The sequence below is a fragment of the Salvelinus namaycush genome, chromosome 20, assembly GCF_016432855.1.
Source record: "Salvelinus namaycush isolate Seneca chromosome 20, SaNama_1.0, whole genome shotgun sequence".
Lineage (NCBI taxonomy): Eukaryota > Metazoa > Chordata > Actinopteri > Salmoniformes > Salmonidae > Salvelinus > Salvelinus namaycush.
The window spans coordinates 14995904-15019365 of NC_052326.1; the positions used below are offsets into that span (position 1 = coordinate 14995904).

At 41.5% G+C, this 23462-nt stretch overlaps 2 protein-coding genes across 2 annotated transcripts; one reads left to right on the top strand and one right to left on the bottom strand.

Moving 5' to 3' along the window:
- Positions 1 to 5704: 5704 nt before the first annotated feature.
- On the top strand, positions 5705 to 10486 carry LOC120065690 (GATA-binding factor 2-like). The gene is made up of 6 exons (XM_039016767.1): positions 5705 to 5866; positions 7806 to 8042; positions 8192 to 8689; positions 8800 to 8945; positions 9301 to 9426; positions 9731 to 10486. The coding sequence occupies exons 2-6, from the start codon at positions 7829 to 7831 to the stop codon at positions 10016 to 10018; spliced, it is 1272 nt and encodes a 423-aa protein (XP_038872695.1). The 5' UTR covers positions 5705 to 5866; positions 7806 to 7828; the 3' UTR covers positions 10019 to 10486.
- Positions 10487 to 19287: 8801 nt separating this feature from the next.
- Positions 19288 to 23316, bottom strand: LOC120065691 (bcl-2-like protein 1). Its single transcript, XM_039016768.1, has 3 exons — positions 23180 to 23316; positions 20327 to 20996; positions 19288 to 20078 (listed from the first exon to the last, which is right to left on the bottom strand). Exons 2-3 carry the CDS (start codon positions 20840 to 20842, stop codon positions 19935 to 19937), a joined length of 660 nt encoding a protein of 219 aa, XP_038872696.1. The 5' UTR covers positions 20843 to 20996; positions 23180 to 23316; the 3' UTR covers positions 19288 to 19934.
- Positions 23317 to 23462: the final 146 nt, after the last annotated feature.

A 23462-nucleotide genomic window follows, 5' to 3' on the forward strand; every position in this document is an offset into this window, starting at 1 on the left:
GCCCATTCCTGCTGACAGAGCTGGTGTAACTGAGTCAGGTTTGTAGGCCTCCTTGCTCGCACACGCTTTTTCAGTTCTGCCCACAAATTTTCTATGGGATTGAGGTCAGGGCTTTGTGATGGCCACTCCAATACCTTGACTTTGTTGTCCTTAAGCCATTTTGCCACAACTTTGGAAGTATGCTTGGGGTCATTGTCCATTTGGAAGACCCATTTGCAACCAAGCTTTAACTTCCTGACTGATGTCTTGAGATGTTGCTTCAATATATCCACATAATTTTCACCCCCACAACATGATACTGCCACCTCCATGCTTCACGGTTGGGATGGTGTTCTTCAGCTTGCAAGCATCCCCCTTTTTCCTCCAAACATAACAATGGTTATTATGGCCAAACTGTTCTATTTTCGTTTCATCAGACCAGAGGACATTTCTCCAAAAAGTACGATCTTTGTCCCCATGTCCCAGTCTAGCTTTTTTATGGCGGTTTTGGAGCAGTGGCTTCTTCCTTGCTGAGCAGCCTTTCAGGTTATGTCGATATAGGACTCGTTTTAATGTGGATATAGCTTATTTTGTACCTGTTTCCTCCAGCATCTTTACAAGGTCCTTTGCTGTTGTTCTGGGATTGATTTGCACTTTTTGCACCAAAGTATGTTAATCTCTAGGAGACAGAAAGCGTTTCCTTCCTGAGCAGTATGACAGCTGCGTGGTCCCACGGTGTTTATACTTGTGTACTATTGTTTGTACAGATGAATGTGGTACCTTCAGGCATTTGGAAATTTCTCCCAAGGATGAACCAGACTTGTGGAGGTCTTGGCTGATTTCTTTTGATTTTCCCATGATGTCAAGCAAGGAGGCACAAAGTTCAAAGGTAGGCCTTGAAATACACCCACAGGTACACCTCCAATTTACTCAAATGATGTCAATTAGCCTATCAGAAGCTTCAAAAGCCATGACGTCATTTTCTGGAATTTTCCAAGCTGTTTAAAGGCACAGTCAACTTAGTGTATGTAAACTTCTGACCCACTGGAATTGTGATACAGTGAATTATAAATGAAATAATCTGTCTGTAAACAATTGTTGGAAAAATTACTTCTGTCATGCACAAAGTAGATGTCCTAACCGACTTGCGAAAACTATAGTTTGTTTACAAGAAATTTGTAGAGTAGTTGAAAAATTCGTTTTAATGACTCCAACCTAAGTGTATGTAAACTTCCGACTTCAACTGTATCTCTTCACAGCACAGCTTGCTTCCGGCACACCTGCAAGAAAGGAAAACCCAATTGGCTAGCTTGTTCTGGACAGATAGCTCTTTTTAATGGTTACAGAGATCAGGCTGAGGACATTTCCACTAACAATGCATTTCAGTAGCTTCCTCTCATCTTCCTTCATTTCCACTATTGTGAAATAACTCAAGTAATTTCTAGTGAAGTCAGACACGTTTCAGTGTCAACCTTCTTCAGTGTGTGTGTGTATAGTGAAGGCAAATATCTGGTAGGTTAGCCTTGGGTCAGGGCCTCCGCTACTATGTTTTCACCTATCTTGTGTTTTCAGATCAGTGTCGATACAGGAGTGGAGAAAATGAGGAAAAAACACTGAAAATCATTAAGATGTACCCTAATGTTTAGTGACTAACATCACGTTTGTTGCTCAGCTCAGTCTTGTTATGTATCACAATGAATGGAAAGTCAGTCAGGTCACTCTTTTCTCCAAACCTCCAGAGCAGAGAAAGAGGTCTCTGACGTGATGTTAAACATAGTTAGGCAACAGTGAAAGCCCCTATACAGGGGCATACCCAGAGACTGGAAACTCTCTGCCACAGCAGTGTCCCAGATCTGAATGAAGGGAGAGACTAATATGAGTCTGGTTATGAGCTGAGAAAAGACAGTAGCAGCCACTGTCGACAGTTGTTCAATTATTTAATGTGCTGGGACAGATTGGACATAATTAAGATAATAAGTCCCACAAAAAAGTACTCACCTGCAGAATGACTGCACTTCCCTCTAGGCTCACTTCTTTGGTGAGAAAGTCAAGCCCAATGGTTGCTAGGTACATGTCAGTGAAGCAATAATTTACATACTGTATCTGTTCATGAAGAAGGATTTCCCCACCCTGAGCACACACTGAGTTCCCCTTTCATCTCATTTTGGGACTGTGTCACACACAAAATTGTATGACAGTTCACTTTACACAACAGTGATATGGATGCAATTATCATTGATTAATTACATTTATGATATGAACGTTATTTGATACTTTGCTATCACAAACAATACCTTGTAGAATAACTATGAACTTTATAGTAATTTGACACCGTTTTTTTTACAGTAGCATAATTTGACCCAATGTTGCGTCTCAGAAAAAAGGAAGGGATTCCCAAAGAGAAAGTGATCTACCCTTTCCAAGCTCCTTTCCAGAGAAAAATAGCATTAAATTAAGGGGCACATATGACAACTATAAATAATGACAAACGTACATTGGCCAGCATTGTCTAATTTTATTTTTCGGCCTTATACAGAATTGCCGAGGTTTAGGTTTGCCCAATTCCGTCATGAGTTCAGACGTGTCGTAGCCGATCTGATATGAAAACAGACTGTCTGCGTGCACCCTTTCCCTGTCTTCAATTTACCTGCTATGTTATGTCCCATCAATTTCTGTAAACATATTCAACAATGGCAACAACTTTGGTTAAAGGACTTTAAAAAATCGAATATCTGAGGTAATTATAGATTTATGTTATAGATTTTATCTCACGTTTGTCTTTGGTTCTTATCAGAGGGCAACGCCGTTTGTCTTTGGTTCTTATCAGAGGGCAACGCGAAGTAAAACCTATTCCTGCCAGTGCGCACAACCCCAATTCGAAACAATTTTCCTCCTTTTTTGCCCACATTTATTCAGCTGGTTATTGACTTGAACAATTTGTACTGAAGTTTCTTTCAATGGACGTTACATTTTTGGGGGGAAATTCCAGAGATTTAAATCTTGCATTCACTGCGGTGCACACAATCCCATCCCAGTGCAGAAAGCTGCTAGAAGCCTGGCGCCTTGGCAAGTGCTTCAACGACGGCGCCAATTACATCAAGGTGAATGAAGCCAATTAACCATTGATTGAAGACGACTTGAAATGAAAGACCCGCAGCCACTGAAACAGTTCCTCCACCAGAGGGTGGTCAGTCATATGATGTTATATATGGGCCGACACAATGATTTCTGGAATCCTGCTAGAGTTCTATCAGTTCTCACTGTTCCAAGGTGTGGTGATTGTCACCATCACCATCGTCACCATGCTATGATTAATCAAGATTGTATATCATATCATAGATTTGATCTTACTTTGATAAATACATTCATCATTTGATATCATTATCACAATATCTATAAAAGAAGGGGCTATCAGAGTATCAAATAGGAAAGATCTTATCTTTTCCAATAGGAAAGATAAAATAAGACAGCAACGGTATGTTATGGTGTTTCAAGCACTTGCAACAGTAGAACAAATATTTGTTGTTCTGTTTCTTATATTTAGAATAACAATGACAAATTGGAGAACTACAACAAAAAATCAAAGATGGCAGTGAAACATTTTAATCACATATTTATGTTATTTTTTGTATCGCAATAAAATATCTTAAAAACAAAGCTCTGTGAATATGGCTGTTGCTAAAATGTGCCCTTCTCTTCCAGGGCCTGTGTAAGACGCATATCTTGTATTTATCAGATGAAGCGCTGACATTAGCCTTGCTTAAGAGTTCTTTACACACAAATGGCAGTTGGGGTGTGGTACCAGCCTATAATTTGTGATTGACCATTATTGAGTAAATATTTCATTAGTAATCATTTAAATGATTTGTGTAATAATCCCAGTTTTTACTGTTATAACAGTGTAGATGCCCTAGACAATTTTTCTCTGACAGCGCACACTTCATGTACACAGAGACACAGCATGTCTGAGAGTTAGCAAGAGAGAAGGGGGGGGGGGGGGGGGGGGGGGGCACAGTAGTCCCGGGTGTATACCAGTGTCTGAGAATGGCTCAGCAGCCTCTGTGTGGTAAAGATAAGACTACTGCATACAAAGAAGACTGTTTCTTAGGAATTGGAGGTTTGACCTCAATGGCCACCCGCTGTGTCCCCTGCACCCCCCATCATCATGGTATAACCAATTCTATTATGATAAAATTGCTGAACTGTATAATTTAGGTTATACTTTTTCAGTTTCAGATATATTTATGTGTGTGTGTGTGTGTGTGTGTGTGTGTGTGTGTGTGTGTGTGTGTGTGTGTGTGTGTGTGTGTGTGTGTGTGTGTGTTTTACTGCACATGCCAGTGCAAAGACAGAGATGTATATTTGTGTGTGTAAATGTTTTTTGTTGTTTTTTTGCTCATACACATGTGTATTAGGAGTGGCATGGCTTTGCAGGGTGCTTTTATTCCTCTGTGTTTGCTGGGTGACAGTGTAATTCCTGGCCTCCCCCTTTCATCTTGATAACCTCTTATCAGAGACAAGCAGCTCGCTGACAGATTGCCACCAGCCACATCCCTCGCCACCGCTCTCCACCACTCTCCTTTCCTCACACAAACCCAGCTGTACAGAGTCAGGAGGACCTCAGCCTCTCTCTCTCATCTTCATTGTTTCTCTCTTTCTTTGAGTGAGCCATAAGGCTGAAAATGATCTCTATGACTTTGGATGTAATGCTTCATTCATCAATCAATACTGTATATTTCCTCAGTATTGTTCGAATTTGAATATTGTGCATTTGAATGCTCTCTTTCACCATTATAGGAACAGGGACTATACAGCAGTTGTTCAGGTAAAGTCTGTTCTACTTCAAAAAAACAGTTACAGGCAGTGAGCTACAGTAGGACGTGTTTCTTGTGCAATTAAAAGGTTCACTTCTCTCTAACTCTCTCCTAATTTCCCTGAAAACTGTAAATGAACAAAGGAGGAGGAAAGTGGGGGATGCTTTGACTACCAAATGACTGTGACAGAGTGAGGCCTGTCTGAAGCCTACCTGTGTCCAGACCATATCTCTCTCCATGATTGCAGCACCTCTCCCGATTTGCATTACTGTCCTCCACTCTAAGCTGTGCAGAACCACAGAGAAATGTATTCTTTGCATTTTTCATTTGCTTTGTTTAAATGCCCGTCTCTCCTTTTTCCATGTGTGTCTGGTCTTATCAGCGTTGTATGCATATCCATCAACAGACAAAAACAGTCCCTGCTGTAAGCTGGCTGCATGACTCAATAAAGATTGTAATTCAGGAGCAAATACTGAGAAGAGATTCCAAAGCGCAAAAGTCTAATGGAGGCAGTGAAATTCTGACTTGGACATCTTAGTAGTCTAAGATATTGGTCTTGATATAACTGAAACAAGTCACATTAATACACACCTGTCATTTTAATACCCGTCAACTCCCCCATTTTTATACAACAGTTCCATCACATAAATCGTATACAAATAATGTTAAAAAGTTCATGTTTACCATTCCTGTCAATAACATAGAGGTAAATAATGATTGTAAGGAGTTTCTGGGTATATATTTACTGACAATTTGTAGTTGTGACTGACTATAGTGAGTCTACCCAAGCAGACAAATTAGATGTCTCTTGGTATAGCAGGACCAGGAGGTGTGTCATTCAAAAGAGTTCTTCCTAACCCCTCCCATCGCTCCCTTTCTAACGTTAACCTCAGTCATTTTTTCGAGGGGTACAAGACCTCAGTTATTCTTCTGGCGATTTGCCCACACAGACATAGATCCAGACACTGGAACCTCAGGGCAGTGTGTTCTCTCAATCTCTCACCTAGCTGGGTATCCTGTACTGCGGCCATACTCTACTCTCCTTTGACATCCACTCCTCACAAGGACCTCAGGTAGGTGCAGCGTTTCTGTCACATTACAGTGCCACTGTACACTCTTACAAAGAAGGGTTCTAAAAGGGTTCTTCGCCTGTCCCCATAGGTGAACCCCTTTTGATTCCATGTAGAACCCTTTTGGGTTCCATATATAACCCTTTTGGGTTCCATGTAGAACCACGTGTAGGAAGGGGTTATTCAAAGGGTTCTCCTCTGGGGACAGCTGAAGAACCCTTAAAGGTTCTAGATAGCACCTTTTTTTTCTAATAGTGTTCACAATATCAGCCTGAATGATAGTGGATGATCACAAGTGTAATGGTGTCTACCTGAAACCTGTGGAAGTTAGCCTTCTGTATTACTCCAGACCATTAGTTGTTTGATTGGCTGCAACCATATGTGAGATAGTAGTGGTGAATGACCTCTTTAGATAATTTTACATTTTGGTAACTACAACTGTAATCCTACAGTTATAGTCAATGACTAGATGGTTGAATTATTTCTACACAGAAAAGTGTATACTTATCAACATGTGTTGTGGAGTAATGGTGCATGGATGTTAATGGATGTGAATTTATCAAGCATTATCATTTAATGAATTGACTTTTTAATTAGAAAAATGTTACTTTACAACTTTGACGTTATTAAGGAAATAGTTATGTTGTTGTTGCAGTGATAGCATTGATTTATTCTGCACTGTTTGTTATTAAGAGAAGTTCCATGACGGTGGTTTTCTATGGTCCGCTGGGTAGTAGTCAGCAGTAATTGTGCGACAACATATTTCTATTAATCAGATGAGATTAGGGTTGGTGTTCCGTCGTATCACTGGTGCTGGGTATATTTAGTATGACAATAATGTGCTCTATCTGATTTTCTCAGACTCTATCAGACCCTATCAGGCCCCATCTTTCCTCTTATCACAAGTTAATAAAGATATGGGTCAACATTGTCTCTACTACTAACAACATGCACTGTGTGTTCCAGAGCAGACACTACTTCTGTTATTTCCAGAGATGTATCATTTGTTTTGGTTAGAAGCACTCTCTGTTACATTATATAATCAATTAGCCACGACAGTGAATGTGATAATGATGTAGAAATAGGTGGGCAAACAACTGTGCGGTCATGGTGAAAAAAGTAACGCTTCCAATACTTTAAATGTATTTTTCTGCAAAAAGTGTGGAAACTGTGTTTATTTGCGTTTACCCTCCACTACACAATAAACTCATTTATACTAGGCACTTTATATTATGCTAAATTGTCACTGAACTACATCAAATTATCTAGATGCTGAACATCTAGATTATTGCCATCTAATGAACTGTTTCCAATTTCATTATTACATTTGTATTTGCTTTCCTTAGAACTCACATTCTGTTTTGACATTTAACCTTTATTTAACTAGGAAAGTCAGTTAAGAACAAATTCTTATTTACAATGATGGCCTACACCGGCCAAACCCGGACGACGCTGGGCCAATTGTGCGCCGCCCTATGGGACTCCCAATCACGGCCGGTTGTGATACAGCCTGGATTCAAACAAGGGTGTCTGTAGTGACAACTCTAGCACAGAGATGCAGTGCCTTAGGCCGCTGCGCCACTTGTGAGCCCTAAATAGGAATTCCTATAAAGGTCATTGGTTGTAAGCAAACGTTTGTTCACTGTTTGTAGTTACAGATAGGCCTATTTATTTTTAGGGTCTACTTTCAGCCACAGTCAAATGAGGATCCTTGAAAGGGAAGTTTGAAAACCTGCTGCTGTTGAGTGACCTTCATGTCTTGAAGTTACATGTGTTTCTTGAAAATGGCAGCCTCACAAAAAACAGTATTTGTAAACACTTCACATCAGCCTACTGAGATGCTGGTACTGTCTGGTTGTTGCTATAGCTCCTAATCAGGTTCCAACTAGGATCTATTCACTGTGACTCCCTAGGTTTCTCCTAATCCTTTCTGTTGTTTCAGAGTTAGTGGTTATCTCTGTAAGCATGGAGGATTCCTCTGAACAGTCTCACTGGGTGTCTCCGGCTCTGCTCAGCTCTGATCCCCTGGCCAGCTTCTCCTCAGAGCCTGGCTTACTATCTCCAGGAGAGGAGGGAGAGCCCTTCTTCTCCAACCCTGAGACTGACTTCACCAGCCTTCCCTCCTACTTCTCCAACCCCAGCCACAGCAGGGCTCCATCAGTCTACAGACAGAGCTCAGGTCAGAAGCGAGGAACATAACATAACTTTAAAACATTTATGTTGACCTTTCATAGTGTAAATTAATATTGAATTTAAAATAATGCACAGTTTCTGTAATCAGGGACTCCCCTGACAACTGTTCCCTTCTACTGTTTCTCTCTCATACAGTTCGCCAGGTGTACTCCTCGCCCTCTCTCCTGAGCAACCTTCAATGGCTGGATGGCCCTGGCAGCCACTCTCTGACCTCTCCATACAACCCATCATCCTCTACCTGGACCAGCAACCCTTTCACTAAGACTCCTCTGCACCCATACACCCCAACCTCCCTTTATGCATCCAGCGCCACATCCTCGTTCACCTCCAGAGATGGGTACTCCTCTCCAGGTAGGGATGGCAAGGAGAGTCCCAGGCTTCAGGAGGCCCTGAAGGCCGAGCGCTTGAGTCCTTTGGGTGGAGGTGGTGGAAGCAGTTTTCTAAATCTGACTTCTGCTGCTGGGAGTGTGCCATCTCCCCACTCCCATTCACACATGCTGGGCCCCTACAGCTCGTACATGACCTCTCCACAGGACTACACAATGGCAGGCCTCTACTCCTCCCCAGGGGCATGGATGAGCCCCTCCTCCTACTCCCCCAAACTACGTAATAAGATGAGGCTGTCTCCACCAGGTGAGCATCATGCATCATATCCATGCTATCCCATCTAAGTAATTTTACTCTGTCCTCTGAACGTCCTGTGGGATTCCAGATAATTATTTGTGTGTCTGTGTTTGTGGCAGAGGCCAGAGAGTGTGTCAACTGTGGAGCCACTGCCACTCCTCTATGGCGTCGAGATGGAACAGGACACTACCTGTGTAACGCCTGTGGGCTTTACCACAAGATGAATGGCCAAAATCGTCCCCTGATCCGACCAAAGAAAAGACTGGTATGATATGGTCCCGTGTGGCTCAGTTGGTAGAGCATGGTGCTTGCAACGCCAGGGTTGTGGGTTCAATTCCCACGGGGGGACCAGGGTTCAATTCCCACGGGGGGACCAGGATGAATATGTATGAACTTTCCAATTTGTAAGTCGCTCTGGATAAGAGCGTCTGCTAAAATGACTTAAATGTAAAATGTAAAATATGGCATAAGGACCGGATAAGATATGATAATAATCAGTTGTAAATTCCATGGTGTTGACATGCCAATCAATTGATCGAAAAACACAATGAATCCAAATAAACATTGGAGCTCATCTTTAATCTACAGAATTTACTTATCTTTCTCTCTCTCTATTTCAGATTGTCAGCAAGCGGGCCGGGACTCAATGTGCCAACTGTCACACCAGCACCACCACGCTGTGGAGACGGAACGCCAGGGGCGAGCCTGTGTGCAACGCCTGTGGACTCTACTTCAAGCTGCACAACGTGAGTCAATGAACAAGATACATTGACTGTTCTCAATTAGCTAGAGAACTACTATTACCATTTGTAGCTAGCACTTCCTCGGTGATTGAAACAGTAAAACGCCACACAACCCCAAGCTACTGATTCTGAACCCAAGTCATTGAACATAAACTTGAACTGAAACTCTACATTTTAACCTCAATAGAGATGTTTTTTTTTTTTTTTAAATCTACCTCCTGTCGTATAGTAGTATCAGGTTAATACTGGAGAAAGAGAATGTACTAATTTATGTATGTGAAATTAAGGCACACTTCTCTTTTGACAGGTCAACAGACCCCTTACTATGAAGAAAGATGGTATCCAAACACGAAACCGTAAAGCGTCCAACAAGAACAAGAAGGGCAAGAAGAGCGCCATGTTGGAGCAATACCCTGACCTTTCACAGGGTCCCCCCCTCGATGACCACGGGGGCCCCTACTCCCTGGGTCCAGGGTCACAGCTCTCCTACAGCCACACCCCTCACTTCCTCTCCCCACCCTCCGGCCTGCACCCGTCTGCCAGCCTGTCTTACACCCATCACCCAAACACTGGCATGGTGCCCACACTGGTGTGAAACAGACCTAGGCATATGCAGACCCATAAAGGCAACATACAGCACATACAGCACATACAGTACAGACACAAACTCGCCTACTGAGGAATAGCTTCTTTGTAGCAATGGATGCCTTGTACATAAATGCATTTATACTTTTTTCCTTCCAATTTTATGTGTGAAGTTGATCTTGTCTTAACACTGGACATAATACTGCACATTTTACAAGATCAAAAAAGAAAAACTTTTATGGAAGGATTTGATTGTATTTTGTTAAAGGCATATTCTATTTTTATGAAAACTAAAACTTTAAAAGTAAAGTTTAAACTTCCCACTGTAATCATTGATACGGGTAACACTGGTATGAACTTGTATCTGTATTTCGTAAATACGTACCGAATTGTGTGGACTAAAGTTACCATATCCCTTTTCAAATGTTTATGATTTTAGTTGAAGGTGAATGGGCATTAAAATGTGAATTGTTTTGTATTTGCTACATTTCTATATTTGTAATTTCTTACAAGCTCCTCATAAACAATAAAACATGAATGGTAAAATTAAGAAAACTGTTTCTGATTATTTACTATACAAATACCTGGGTTTGAGACACACGTTTATCGTTTTCAATGTGTAAATGGTATTTAAATTTTCTGCACTCTTTCAGGTGCTGTGGTGAGTCACTATAGTGGCATTGTACTTTCACTCACTGAGGTATAATGGTGTCTTTGTCCAGGCTCTGTTGGAGGTAAGGACTGACAGTGGAATTGTATTGGGAGCACCGGACATGCAAATCCTCAGTTTTCCATTAAGCAGCGGTAAAGTGACAAAACATTCAACTCAAGTGAGAAAGGTGTGCCAGGTTCTACATTTAGATTGATGTGGCATTACCTACCGTTAGGTCAACAAAAATCGACACACAAGCTGGTACACACACACACACAACTAAAAAAAACTATATGAAGAAGTGTAATATTCTATATTTTACGGAGTCGTGGCTGAACAAGGACATGGATAATATACATATCGCTGGCTTTTCCATGCATCGTCAAGACTGGTCGGCAGCCTCGGGTAAGATGAGGGGGAGGGGTGTGTCTCTTTGTTAAGAAAAGCTGGTGCGTGATCTCTAATGTTAAGGAAGTCTCGAGTGGATGCTAAACTACAGGACTGTTTCGATACCACAGACTGGAATATGTTCCGGGATTCATCCAATAACATTGAGGAGTTTACCACATCAGTTACCGGCTTCATTGATAAGTGCTTCGACAACATTGTACGTACATATCCCACCCAGAAGCCATGGATTACAGGCAACATCCGCACTGAGCTAACGGCTAGAGCTGCCGCTTTCATGCAAGACACTAATCCAGAAGATTATAAGAAATCCTGCAACGACCTCCGACGAGCCATCAAACAGGCAAAGCATAAATACAGGACTAAGATCGAATCCTACTATGCCGGCTCTAATGCTCATCGGATGTTGCAGGGCTTGCAAACTATCTCGGATTACAAAGGGAAACCCAGTCGCGAACTGCCCACTGACGAGCTTAATGCCTTCTATGCTCGCTCTGAGGCAAGCAACACTGAACCATGCATGAGAAAGCACCAGCTGTTCCAGACGACTTTGTGATCTTGCTCTCCGTTGCCAATGTGAGTAAGACCTTAAACAGGTTAACATTCACAAAGCCGCAGGGACAGATTACCAGGACGCATACTCAGAACACGCGCTGACCAGCTGGCAAGTGTCTTCACTAACATTTTGTAAAACCTACATGTTTCAAGCAGACCACCATAGTCCCTGTGCCCCAGAACGCCAAGGTAACCTGTCTAAATGACTATCGCCCCGTAGCACTTACATCTGTTGCCATGAAATGCTTTGAAAGGCTGGTCATGGCTCACATCAACACCATCATCCCAGACACCCTAGACCCACACCAATTTGCATATCGCCCCACAAATCCACAGGCGACGCAATCTTTATTGCACTCCACACTGCCCTCTCCCACATGGACAAGAGGAACACATATGTGAGAATGCTGTTCATCGACTACAGCTTAGCGTTCAACACTATAGTGCCCTCAAAGATCATCACTAATCTCAGGACCCTGGGACTGAACACCTCCCTTTGTAACTCGATACCGGACCCCCTCACGGGCCGCCTCTAGGTTATGAGAGTAGGCATCAACACATCTGCCATGCTGACCCTCAACATGGGGGCCCCTCAGGGTTAATGTGCTTAGTCCCCTAATGTTCTCCATCTTCAACACCATCATTAAGTTTTCTGACGACTTGACGGTGGTAGGCCTGATCACCGATGACGAAGAGACAGTCAGTGACCTGGCAATGTGGTACCAGGGGCTGTAGTGGAGCAGGTTGAGAGCTTCAAGTTCCTCAGTGTCCACATCACTAAGGAATTAACATGGTCCACAAACACCAACACAGTCGTGAAGAAGGCATAACAACGCCTCTTCCCCCACAGGAGGCTGGAAAGATTTGCCACGGGCCTCAGATTCTCAAAACGTTATACAGCTGCACCACTGAGAGCATCTTGACTGGCTGCATCACCGCTTGATATGGAAACTGCTTGGCATTTGACTGCAAGACGCTACAGAGGGTAGTGCATAATGCCAAGTACATCACTGGGGCCGAGCTCCCTGCCATCCAGGACCTCTATACCAGGTGGTGTCATAGGAAGGCCTTAAAAATGGTTAACCACTCCAGCCACCCAAGTCATAGACTATTCTCTCTGCTACCGCACAGCAAGCCGTACCGATGCACCAACATTGGAACCAACAGCACCCTGAACAGCTTCTATCCCTATGCCATGAGACTGCTAAATAGTTAACCAAATAGCTACCCGGACTATCTGCATTGACACTTTTTGCACTCTTTTGACTCATCACATAAGTTGCTGATACTGTTTATTATCTATCCTATTGCCTAGTCATTTTACCCCTACCTATATGTACAGTGCATACAGACCCCTTGACTTTTTCCACTTTGTTATGTTATTATTATTTTAATTTTTTTACCTCATCAATCTACACACAATACCCCATAATGACAAAGCAAAAACAGGTTTTAAGAAATGTTTGCTAATTTATATATTTTTGAAAATATGATATTTCAGTTACATAAGTACTCAGACCCTTTACTCAGTACTTTGTTGAAGCACTTTTGGCAGCGATTACAGCCTTGAGTATTCTTGGGTATGAAGCTACAAGTTTGGCACACCTGTATTTGGGGAGTTTCTCCCATTCTTCTCTGCAGATCCGCTCAAGCTCTGTCAGGTTGGATGGGGAGTGCCGCTGCACAGCTATTTTCAGGTCTCTCCAGAGATGTTCGATCGGGTTCAAGTCCAGGCTCTGGCTGGGCCACTCAAGGACATTCAGAGACTTTTCCTGATCCACTCCTGTGTTTTCTTGGCTGTGTGCTTAGGGTCGTTGTCCTGTTGGAAGGTGAACCTTCGCCCCAGCCTGAGGTGAACATTTCGCCCCAGTCTGGAGTAGGTTTTCATCAAGGATCTCTCTGTACATTGCTCCGTTCATCTTTGCCTCAATCCTGATTAGTCTCCCAGTCCCTGCCGCTGAAAAACATCCCAAAGCATGATGCTGCCACCACCATGCTTCACCGTAGGGATGATGCCAGGTTTCCTCCAGACGAGACGCTAGGGCATTCAGGCCAAAGACATCAATCTTGGTTTCATCAGACCAGAGAATCTTGTTTCTCATGGTCAGAGTCCTTTAGGTGCCTTTTGGCAAACTCCAAGTAGGCTGTCGTGCCTTTTACTGAGGAGTGTCTTGGTGGAGTGCTGCAGAGATGGTTCTCCTTCTTGAAGGTTCTCCCATCTCCACAGAGGAATTCTGGAGCTCTGTCAGAGTGACCATCGGGTTCTTGGTCACCTCCCTGACCAAGGCCCTTCTCCCCTGATTGCTCAGTTTGGCTTGATTGATGGAGTGCTGACCGGGCGGTCAGGTCTAGGAAGAGTCTTGGTGATTCCAAACTTCTTCCATTTAAGAATGATGTACACTTCCTAAGATCTGTGCCTCGACACAATCCTGTCTCGGAGCTCTACGGAAAATTCCTTTGACCTCATGGCTTGGTTTTTGCTCTGATATGCACTGTCAACTGTGGGACCTTAAATAGACAGGTGTGTGCCTTTCCAAATCATGTCCAATCAATTGAATTTACCACAGGGGGACTCCAGTCAAGTTGTAGAAACATCTCAAGGATGATCAATGGAAACAGGATGCACCTGAGCTCAATTTTGAGTCTCATAGAAAAGGGTCTGAATACTTGTGAAAATAAGGTATTTTTGTTTTTTATTTTTAATACATTTTCAAAAAATTGAATGCAAAAAGGTAATGTATAAACAACAATCATAATGTGCTTTGTAATGAATCAGGGACAAATATGATATTAAAGTTGTATATACTGATTAAAATTTGCTTACAGATGTAGCCAAAGGCAAAATCAATATCATGTGCTAATATCTAACTCTAAGTTGCTCTGGATAAAAGTGTCTGCTAAATGACTCAAATGTAAAACCTTTTTTTTTGTAATATAGCTGAACTAGACTAAATTATACATATTGGTATGGACAAGTATAGCCCAATATAATGTAGAAGTTGTGACCTCGAAAGTGTATTTTTCAGTCCGTGGTGGGGAGTAGGGTTGGGGTTGTTCAGTACAGTGGCTGTCTGACTACTGATACCTTATCATTGAAGCCACACACTGTAAACCACCCACCTGCTGCCAAAAGCCACTCATACACCCCCCCCCCCGCAGTTACTCACTCAGAGGCTCTGCAGAGCACACAGGTACTAAGCCCAATGCCCATCCATGCTGAGGACTGATCTAACAATAAACAGACTAATCAATCTAAACAGACCAATCAATTGAGCAATAATGATTATTACAGTAATAATGATCTAATGATAATATAAAGCTAATAAATGGTAGTATGATAGCAGTCACTTTTAAATCAAAAACTAAATCAAGCTATTCATGAGGCATGACCATAAAGAAGGCTACAGTTGTGAGCACCTCTCTGCATAGAAGTTTTCTTACTTCACTATTGCTGTATATTTCTTGCACTTCACACTACATGTCATGCTTTCAACCTACACAAGCTGTGGACACAAATCCACACAAATAGATTCAATGGACCAGATCTAGATGTAAACATTAATTTGCATAGTTGTGTCTTTATTTATGCAACATCCTGTTTCAGCCTTGTCAGCACACCACCCTGTTGCAAGAAGAACCAGTGAACATCTGGACATGCCACCTAGGCTCAAGCTTACATCCACTTTCATTATGAGAGGGGTCATAATCATCTTTAGCCTGCTTTTACATATCCAAAAAACGAACTTCATACATTATGACTTCCAGGACTCTGATGTCCTGGGCTCTCTGACCATAGTGTCAAGATCATGTATAGCAGCGTTGGGCTCAATTCAGAATTGAATTGAGAATGCCTCATAAATTCTAATTAAATGATTGAATTTGAATTGAAGTAGTCAACAGGATACAGAATTGCAATTTTAATTTGAATAAAAGGAAATTGAATTTAATTCAGTGAAATTCAATTCAATTCAAATGCCTCTTCTAGGTGTAGTCTATACAAATATACATATTGTACATAAAACATCAAACATGTCGTTATATACAGCACCAGTCAAAGGTTTGGACACACCTACACATTCAAGAGTTTTTCTTAATTCTCACTATTTTCTAGAATAATGTAGAATAATACTGAAGACATCAAAACTATTAAATAACATATATGGAATCATGTAGTATGCAAAAAAGTGTTAAACAAATCAAAATAGAATTTATATTTGAGATTCTTCAAAGTAGTCACCCTTTGCATGTAACGTCTGCTTCCAACTCACACTCTCAAACACTTAGATCCCCTGAACGCAGCTCACTTTCCAGCTCACACTCTCAAACACATAGATCCCCTGAACGCAGCTCACTCTCCAGATCCCAATCACCTGAATTCTGATCACCTGTTCACACACCTGTATGTCATTTTCACACACTATTTAGTTCAGTCTTTTTGCACCCCATCATTGTGAGGTATTGTTTGTTTTGTGACACACTTCTATTTGGAGCGCTGGACTTCCTGTAAGTTATCCTCCCGTGTATGATCGTTTTTGCCTGCCTCACTAACGACGCCTGTACCTTAGCCTATCGGATTTCCTGTTATCAACCTATTGCCTCATCTCCCCAACGATGTTACTTGCATTTTCTCTGCCTATACTGTTGCCTTTTTGGACCCCCTGTGTATGACCTTCTGCCTGCCCCTGGACCCAGCTACCTGCCTCCTCCAGTGGTCCTTTACAATAAACACCTGCTGCACCCTGTGCTTGAAAACAGCTCCCTGTCTTCCATCGTGTTCATTACATTGCCTTGATGACAGCTTTGCACACTCTTGGCATTCTCTCAACCAGCTTCATGAAGTAGTCACCTGGAATGCATTTAAATTAACAGGTGTGCCTTGAATTTCTTTCCTTAATGCATTTGAACCAATAAGTTGTGTTGTGACAAGGTAGGGGTGGTATACAGAAGATAGCCCTATTAGGTAAAATACTAAGTCCATATTATGGCAAGAACAGCTCAAATAAGCAAAGAGAAATGACAGTCCATCATTACTTTAAGACATGAAGGTCAGTCAATCTGGAAAATTTCAAGAACTTTGAAAGTTTCTTCAAGTGCAGCTGCAAAAACCATCAAGCACTATGATAAAACTGGCTTTCATGAGGACTGCCACAGGAAAGGAAGACCCAGGGTTACCTCTGCTGCAGAGGATAAGTTCATTAGAGTTAACTGCTTCAAATTGCAGCCCAAATAAACGCTTCAGAGTTCAAGTAACAGACACATCTCAACATCAACTGTTCAGAGGAGAATGCGTGAATCAGGCCTTCATGGTCGAATTGCTGCAAAGAAACCACCCCTAAAGGACACCAATAAGAAGAGACTTGCCTGGGCCAAGAAACACGAGCAATGAACATCAGACCGATGGAAATCTGTCCTTTGGTCTGATGAGTCCGAACTTGAGATTTTGGTTCCAACCGCCATGTCTTGTGAGACGCAGAGTAGATGAACGGATGATCTCTGCATGTGTGGTTCCCAATGTGAAGCATGGAGGAGGAGGTGTGATGGTGCTTTGCTAGTGACTCTGTGATTTATTTAGAAATTAAGGCACACTTAACTAGCATGGCTACCACTGCATTCTGCAGCGATATGCCATCCCATCTGGTTTGCACTTAGTGGGACTATCGTTTGTTTTTCAACAGGACAATGACCCAACCCACCTCCAGGCTGTGTAAGAGCTATTTGACCAAGAAGGAGGAGAGTGATAGAGTGCTACATCAGATGACCTGGCCTCCACAATCCCCCAACCTCAACCCAAATGAGATGGTTTGGGATGAGTTTGACCGCAGAGAGAAGGAAAAGAAGCCAACAAGTACTCAGCATATGTGGGAATTCCTTCAAGACTTTTGGAAAAGCATTCCAGGTGAAGCCGGTTGAGAGAATACTAAGCGTGTGCAAGGTGTCATCAAGGCAAAGGGGGTCTACTTTGAATTATCTCAAATATAAAATATATTTTGATTTAACACTTTTTTGGTTACTGATTCCATGTTATTTCATAGTTTTGATGTTTTCACTGTTATTCCACAATGTAGAAAAGAGTAAAAATAAAGAAAAACCCTTAATGAGTAGGTGTGTCTAAACTTTTGACTGGTACTGTATATGCATATAAATATTGCTGAAACAATTGATTTTCAGGACAAACTCTTAATGAATGATCAAGGAAATAAAAACCTGTATGTGACTATTCTTAGTTATATTTCATTAATCACATTTTTTTCAACATGGGAAAAATACTAAATTTACCAGAATGCATTAGTTTCACCCTCAGGTTGACCCTGAGGACTTAAACAATAAGCCAAACAAATGAAAGGGTTGGTGGAAATATAATGGTCCATTCTAAGCACTAAGGTTAAAAGAGTATATCAACATTGTTTCCAGAGAAAAGTGATATATTCTTTGGTGTATGGAAGTGTGACCTGTCAGATTCAATGAAACTCATGTGCTATGACTGAATTTCTTTGAACTTCACCGAATTAAATGATTCTTCCTGTTACTAAAACTCAAATTGTACATCCTGTGGGGTGTGACTAATTAAATTCAAATTTCAACTCATGAGTTGAATGGGAGTCAATTCCAAAATTCTGAATTGAGGCCAAGCCTGATGTATAGAGAAGAGGCCTTTATTTCCCATAAATATCACTCATTATATACAGTATATTCCCGACACATATTCTCTATAATAATATAGTTTTGAATACAAAACTCTGCTTCGGGCTAATTCCGTTCACAGTTTTGTGAGCTTTCAAAAAGAAGCAAGATGCAGAGGATGAGAATATGACAAGTAAGAGTTAGATTCTCTGAGAAGCTGGTGAGTTTCCATAATTTATTTCCTTAACTGGCTTTATCCGCTGGTGTGCCTAGCTATGGTTTGCGGAAAAGGCAACAAATGACAGGGAGAGATTAGCAACCACAGGCTCGGTCCAGCCTGCTCGATATAGTCCTTCCATATCTGCCATGTCTATTCCATTCAGACTTTCAGCCTTCTTCTATGAGAAGTCATCTCTTCGTGTATTTTGAATATCGTAGGCGCCAATGAATAGATCCAGTAGTATGTTATTATCTGGAAATACCTACAAGTTTATCAACCTATGTGATTCTTCTTCAGATTAATACATCAAACTATTCTGTATGTGCTCTTGAATAAAAATGTTGAAATTTAAAAAAAAAAGTCAACTACATTGTGTAGGATGAGAACATGAAATATACATTATTTACAACTACATACTATATATTCAAAATGAAATTCAAAGGGATTACAATGGCTTCTTTTAATTGTGCAAAGGTAGCAGAAATTTGATTCCAAGCCAAGTTGGATGTTTCACTGCCATCAGTGTTGTAAGCCATTTCCAAACTCTCCTAGCGAAGAGCTTCGAGAGACAATGTGACATTAGCAGTATATTAGAGATACACTCTTCAGATCAACACTCTCTGGGAAACAGGACAAGGTATTCCTGATATGTTGCACAGAGTTGAGGCTGAAAAATAGTCACTCCAGAAACTGTATTTGTTGAGCACATGCACCCCCTAATGGCATATGAGAATGCAGAGTGGCCAATCTGAATTGATTACTTACTCAGTGTTCTCACTCTCTGTGTTGTACTATTGTCAGTAAATCACATAAAACAAAAACACTTAAAACATGAATATGTTTTATTATTTAGTGCATGCCTGAAACTTCAGCACAGCAAGGAAGGAACGGAACACTTAAAGAAAATGTCAAATGAAAACAGGTTTGGTTTAACTTCTTGGAGCAAACTAAATAAAAACAATATTTTAGAATCTTCAATGGTATCGGTCAAATGTTCATTTGGAAAGAATGTCTGTAGTTGGTCCTAAGGTATACAGGGTAACACACAAACCTAAAAACACGAAAACAATCTATCACACAAGCTGTATTTTTCCCATTCACTCTTAGCTTATCAGGTCCATTTAAAGCATCTCTAGTCTTGAATGCAACACCCTTAAAAACTTAAAATAAAATAAAAATAAAACCAATAATATGAAAAATATCATAAAATGATATGATACGTATCACTTTTAAAATGTAAAAAGAAGGGCGCAGGACAGGAGACGTGAGTAGTAAAACAGCTCACCAAGCTACATATTGATTGCCCAAAAACTGCAATATCCAGGGCTACTAATCAGGTTTCTGTCAGTGCACAAGCAGACTGGGCTTATGTAAACAAACTATTAAGTTCTATTTTCATTGATTTTGCGTTTATATGTGCTGGGTTTATATGTGCTGGGGGTAAAGTAGATGTAGCTTCTATTCCACCACTCACTGGCATTTCTTCATGATGAGAGTGCCGACCAGTACTCCTGAAAGCAGCATCACCCCAACTAGCAGCCATTTTCTTAAGCTCTCCTGGGACCGTCGGACATCTGCAGCTGCATCTCTGCCGAAGATCTCCGCAAAACGGTCCTTTCAGGGAACAGAGAGAGGAAGATAAATACAGTGAACTATGTGTTAGCAACCCATCAGTGTACCTCAATACCCCTCTGTAGCTTCTCCTTTTAGGGTAGTCGATCATAGTATCCTCAATTTCTCAGAGAGAGTGGGTGCAGCAAACGAGGCACACACACACCATAGTGTTGACAATGAGAATGTATTTCTAAATTCCATAACAAGGATATAGAATGTGTGGATGTATAGTATCAGCTCTAACCTACCCATCCTCCTTGGCTCTGGATCCAGGGCTGGATATGGTTGTCCAGGTAGGTGGCCATCCAGTCTGCGATGCGCGTCACCAGGTGGCTCATATCCTTCTCAACACACTCAACGCACAGGGCCCCGCCGAAAGCAAACAGGCCCACCACACGACCCCAGTTGACCCCGTCCCTGAACACTTCGTCCATCACGCTCTCAAAGCTGTGGTAGGCTGTGGCAGGTGTGATGTGGAGCTGGGAGGAGAGGTCACTGAAGGCGCGGGTGTAACGCAGCTCAAACTCATCCACTGAGTCCCGTAGTGCTGCTTTCACTGCCTCAATTCCCCCCTGTGGAGAGGAAGGCTTACCCAAATTGCTTCTGCCGTTCCTGTTGTTCCCCAAAGACCCATTTGCAATGGCTTCATCCCCCTCGGTCCGCCCACTTGCACCCTCCAGCACCAACTGACAACATGGATAATTTCTCTGGGACAGTTTATAGCTTATAAAAAACACCACCAGTTCCCTGTTACTGTAAGACATATTTTCCACCTTCTATGCACCCTCTTTATCCATTGACTCTACACTATTTGGATTCGCAGGGCTCTCCTGCCATACCTAACACTGTAACTGGGATGTCTAGAATGAAGGCTTGCCGTCTGGCAGTTTCCTCTGGGCTGCAACAAGTAATCACACCCTGGAAGAAAAAAACACACACAGACACACACACAAATTCTCAGATGCAGAACACATGAAAACACTGTGGATTCTATTGGTCATTGTCATTAAGAATGAAACTCTGCCCCAGCAGCATCACGATCACCTAGAAATAATGTAATTCAATGTTATGATCTACTAGTCCTTACATAAACCAATATAGAAAGTCTTGCTAAATCCAGATCTGTTGGGTAAGGTAGAAAAAAAAATCATGCATCGCCAAATAAGCCGCTGACACATGTATGAAACTAATTACGCAATTAATACCATTGACGTCAGGTAGCAAGCTAGCTGTCTTTGCTAACTAAATGCAGTGGAGGCTCCTTAGAGGAAGAAGGGGAGAATCAGCCTCCTCAGTGTTTAAAATCAAAATCTACATTTTTTTGACAAAACTATACTAAATATATTTACATGTCACCAAATAATTGAATAAAACACACTGTTTCACTATGATGGACTACAGTAGCCTCAAAAGCACTCTGTAGGGTAGCACCATGGTGTACACAGAGGACAGCTAGTTTCCATCATCCTCTGGCTCCACTGACTTCAATACAAACCCTAGGAGGCTCATGGTTCTCACCCTCTTCCATAATTACTTTGTAAGTTTATGAGACCTTACGGAGGACGTCCTCCAACCTATCAGAGCTCTTGCAGCATGACCTGACATCTTGTCCAACCAATCAAAGAATAAGATAATGAATCTAATACTGAAAGCATAAGCTACAGCTAGCTAGCACTGCAGTGCATGAAATGTGGTGAGTAGTTGACTGAAATAGCGAGAAAGACAATAGTTTAAAAGTTAAATTAATTTCTTCAAAACTGAATGAGAAGTAAGAGAGAGAGCGCGCTATACATTTTGTTATATTTTTTTCACTTTAACTTACTTAGCTAGCAAATGCAGCTAGATAGCATCCCTCTGTTTGGGTAGGCTAAACTATGTTTGCTAGCTGTGTCTATCCAACACTGGAACTCTTTCAAGTCATGGTAAACTTTGGGTTTTGTTTATTTATTGCTACCGGTGCCCACTGGTGTAACTGCTAGCTAAACTGCTTCCTGACTTTACACTCACTGTACTGCATGATTGTAGTGGGTTTACTAACATGTTAGTTCTATTAGCTATGTTGACTATGACATTCGCTAATATGGTGACAACAATGTAGGCTGTGTGTAGCGGTTTGCAGTTATGATATGAAGTTTTTTTCGAGTGGTCACAGGCAGCTGATGTGCACTGAAGTCCACACATTAAGAGAAAATGTGAGAGGAGGGTGTGGCTGCTATTAAAGTGAACTGTGTTTGATCAGAGGTGTATTAATTTAGCCGATTCTGTTGAAAAACGTTTCTTAAACGGAAGCAAACGGAACAAAACGGTAATAAACATCACTGCATTTGTCGAATAGAAACTCTCGTTTGCAACTGGACTAATGATTACACCCTAGATCAGCTAAATGCAGGCACGTGTGCAAGACGGTATTGAACATGTCACTGTCACCTTGATTACTCACATTTTTCTCTCAACCTGTTGTTGCGTTGTAAACTTTCGTTAATAGGCTAGGTTGTAGCAACCTCATGATGGGTATAGGGAAAATTCGAGTATCATGTAGTAGCCGAAACCTATCGATGTTACATTGAGCTGGGTGAATGGAATACGAATGGCAGTCGTCCAATATGCTGTAATAGTAATAAGGCCATACTCATTTTAAAACGGCACCGACCGCCACAGATCTAAAGCGTTTAATTTCCACCAAACAATGCGCTTTCTTCGCTAGATAAAATGAAACGGCTAATATAGCTATTGTTTACATTATGGCACGTTTGACAAGAGTGCATAACCTAGCTCCTAGTAACAAATTGTCAAAATGTGTTTGCTTTCCTGCTGCGCAATAGCCATATAAATGGATTTCACAGCTCAAAAACAAACGTATTGAGATAAAGTTAATATCACCTGGAGTAAAAGTGACAACCAAGCAATAATTTCTCAATACGGTATGCATAAAATAAGTGGATGTATGTAGCTGAGTTATACGTATCAAATTAGCATCGTTGCTAGCAAGCTAGAAATGACAGCTTCATATATTGCTTAGCTACACACTGTACAAGCTTCCGATCTCCATAGTAATATTTTATAACCCAATCATTAAAAATACCATGGTCTGTCATACTTACAATTGCAACTAAGACTGAAGTACCTTTCAAGGGAGAGGTATCGATTTTTTCAAAGGTGGATTCCTTTTTGTGCATAAAAGCATATAGAATATCGACATATTTGCAGCAGCGAAAAGGCCATTAATGCACGTTGGCCATTGGCCAGTTCTCTCAAGTAGATCGGATGTTCCGCCTTTTCACTAAATTAACAACCAATCAGACTAGGCACAACGGAAGTTGAGACCTGTGTTGAAAATGTCACAGGGCAGATATTCCGTGTTCTGATATATCAATGTATTCCCTC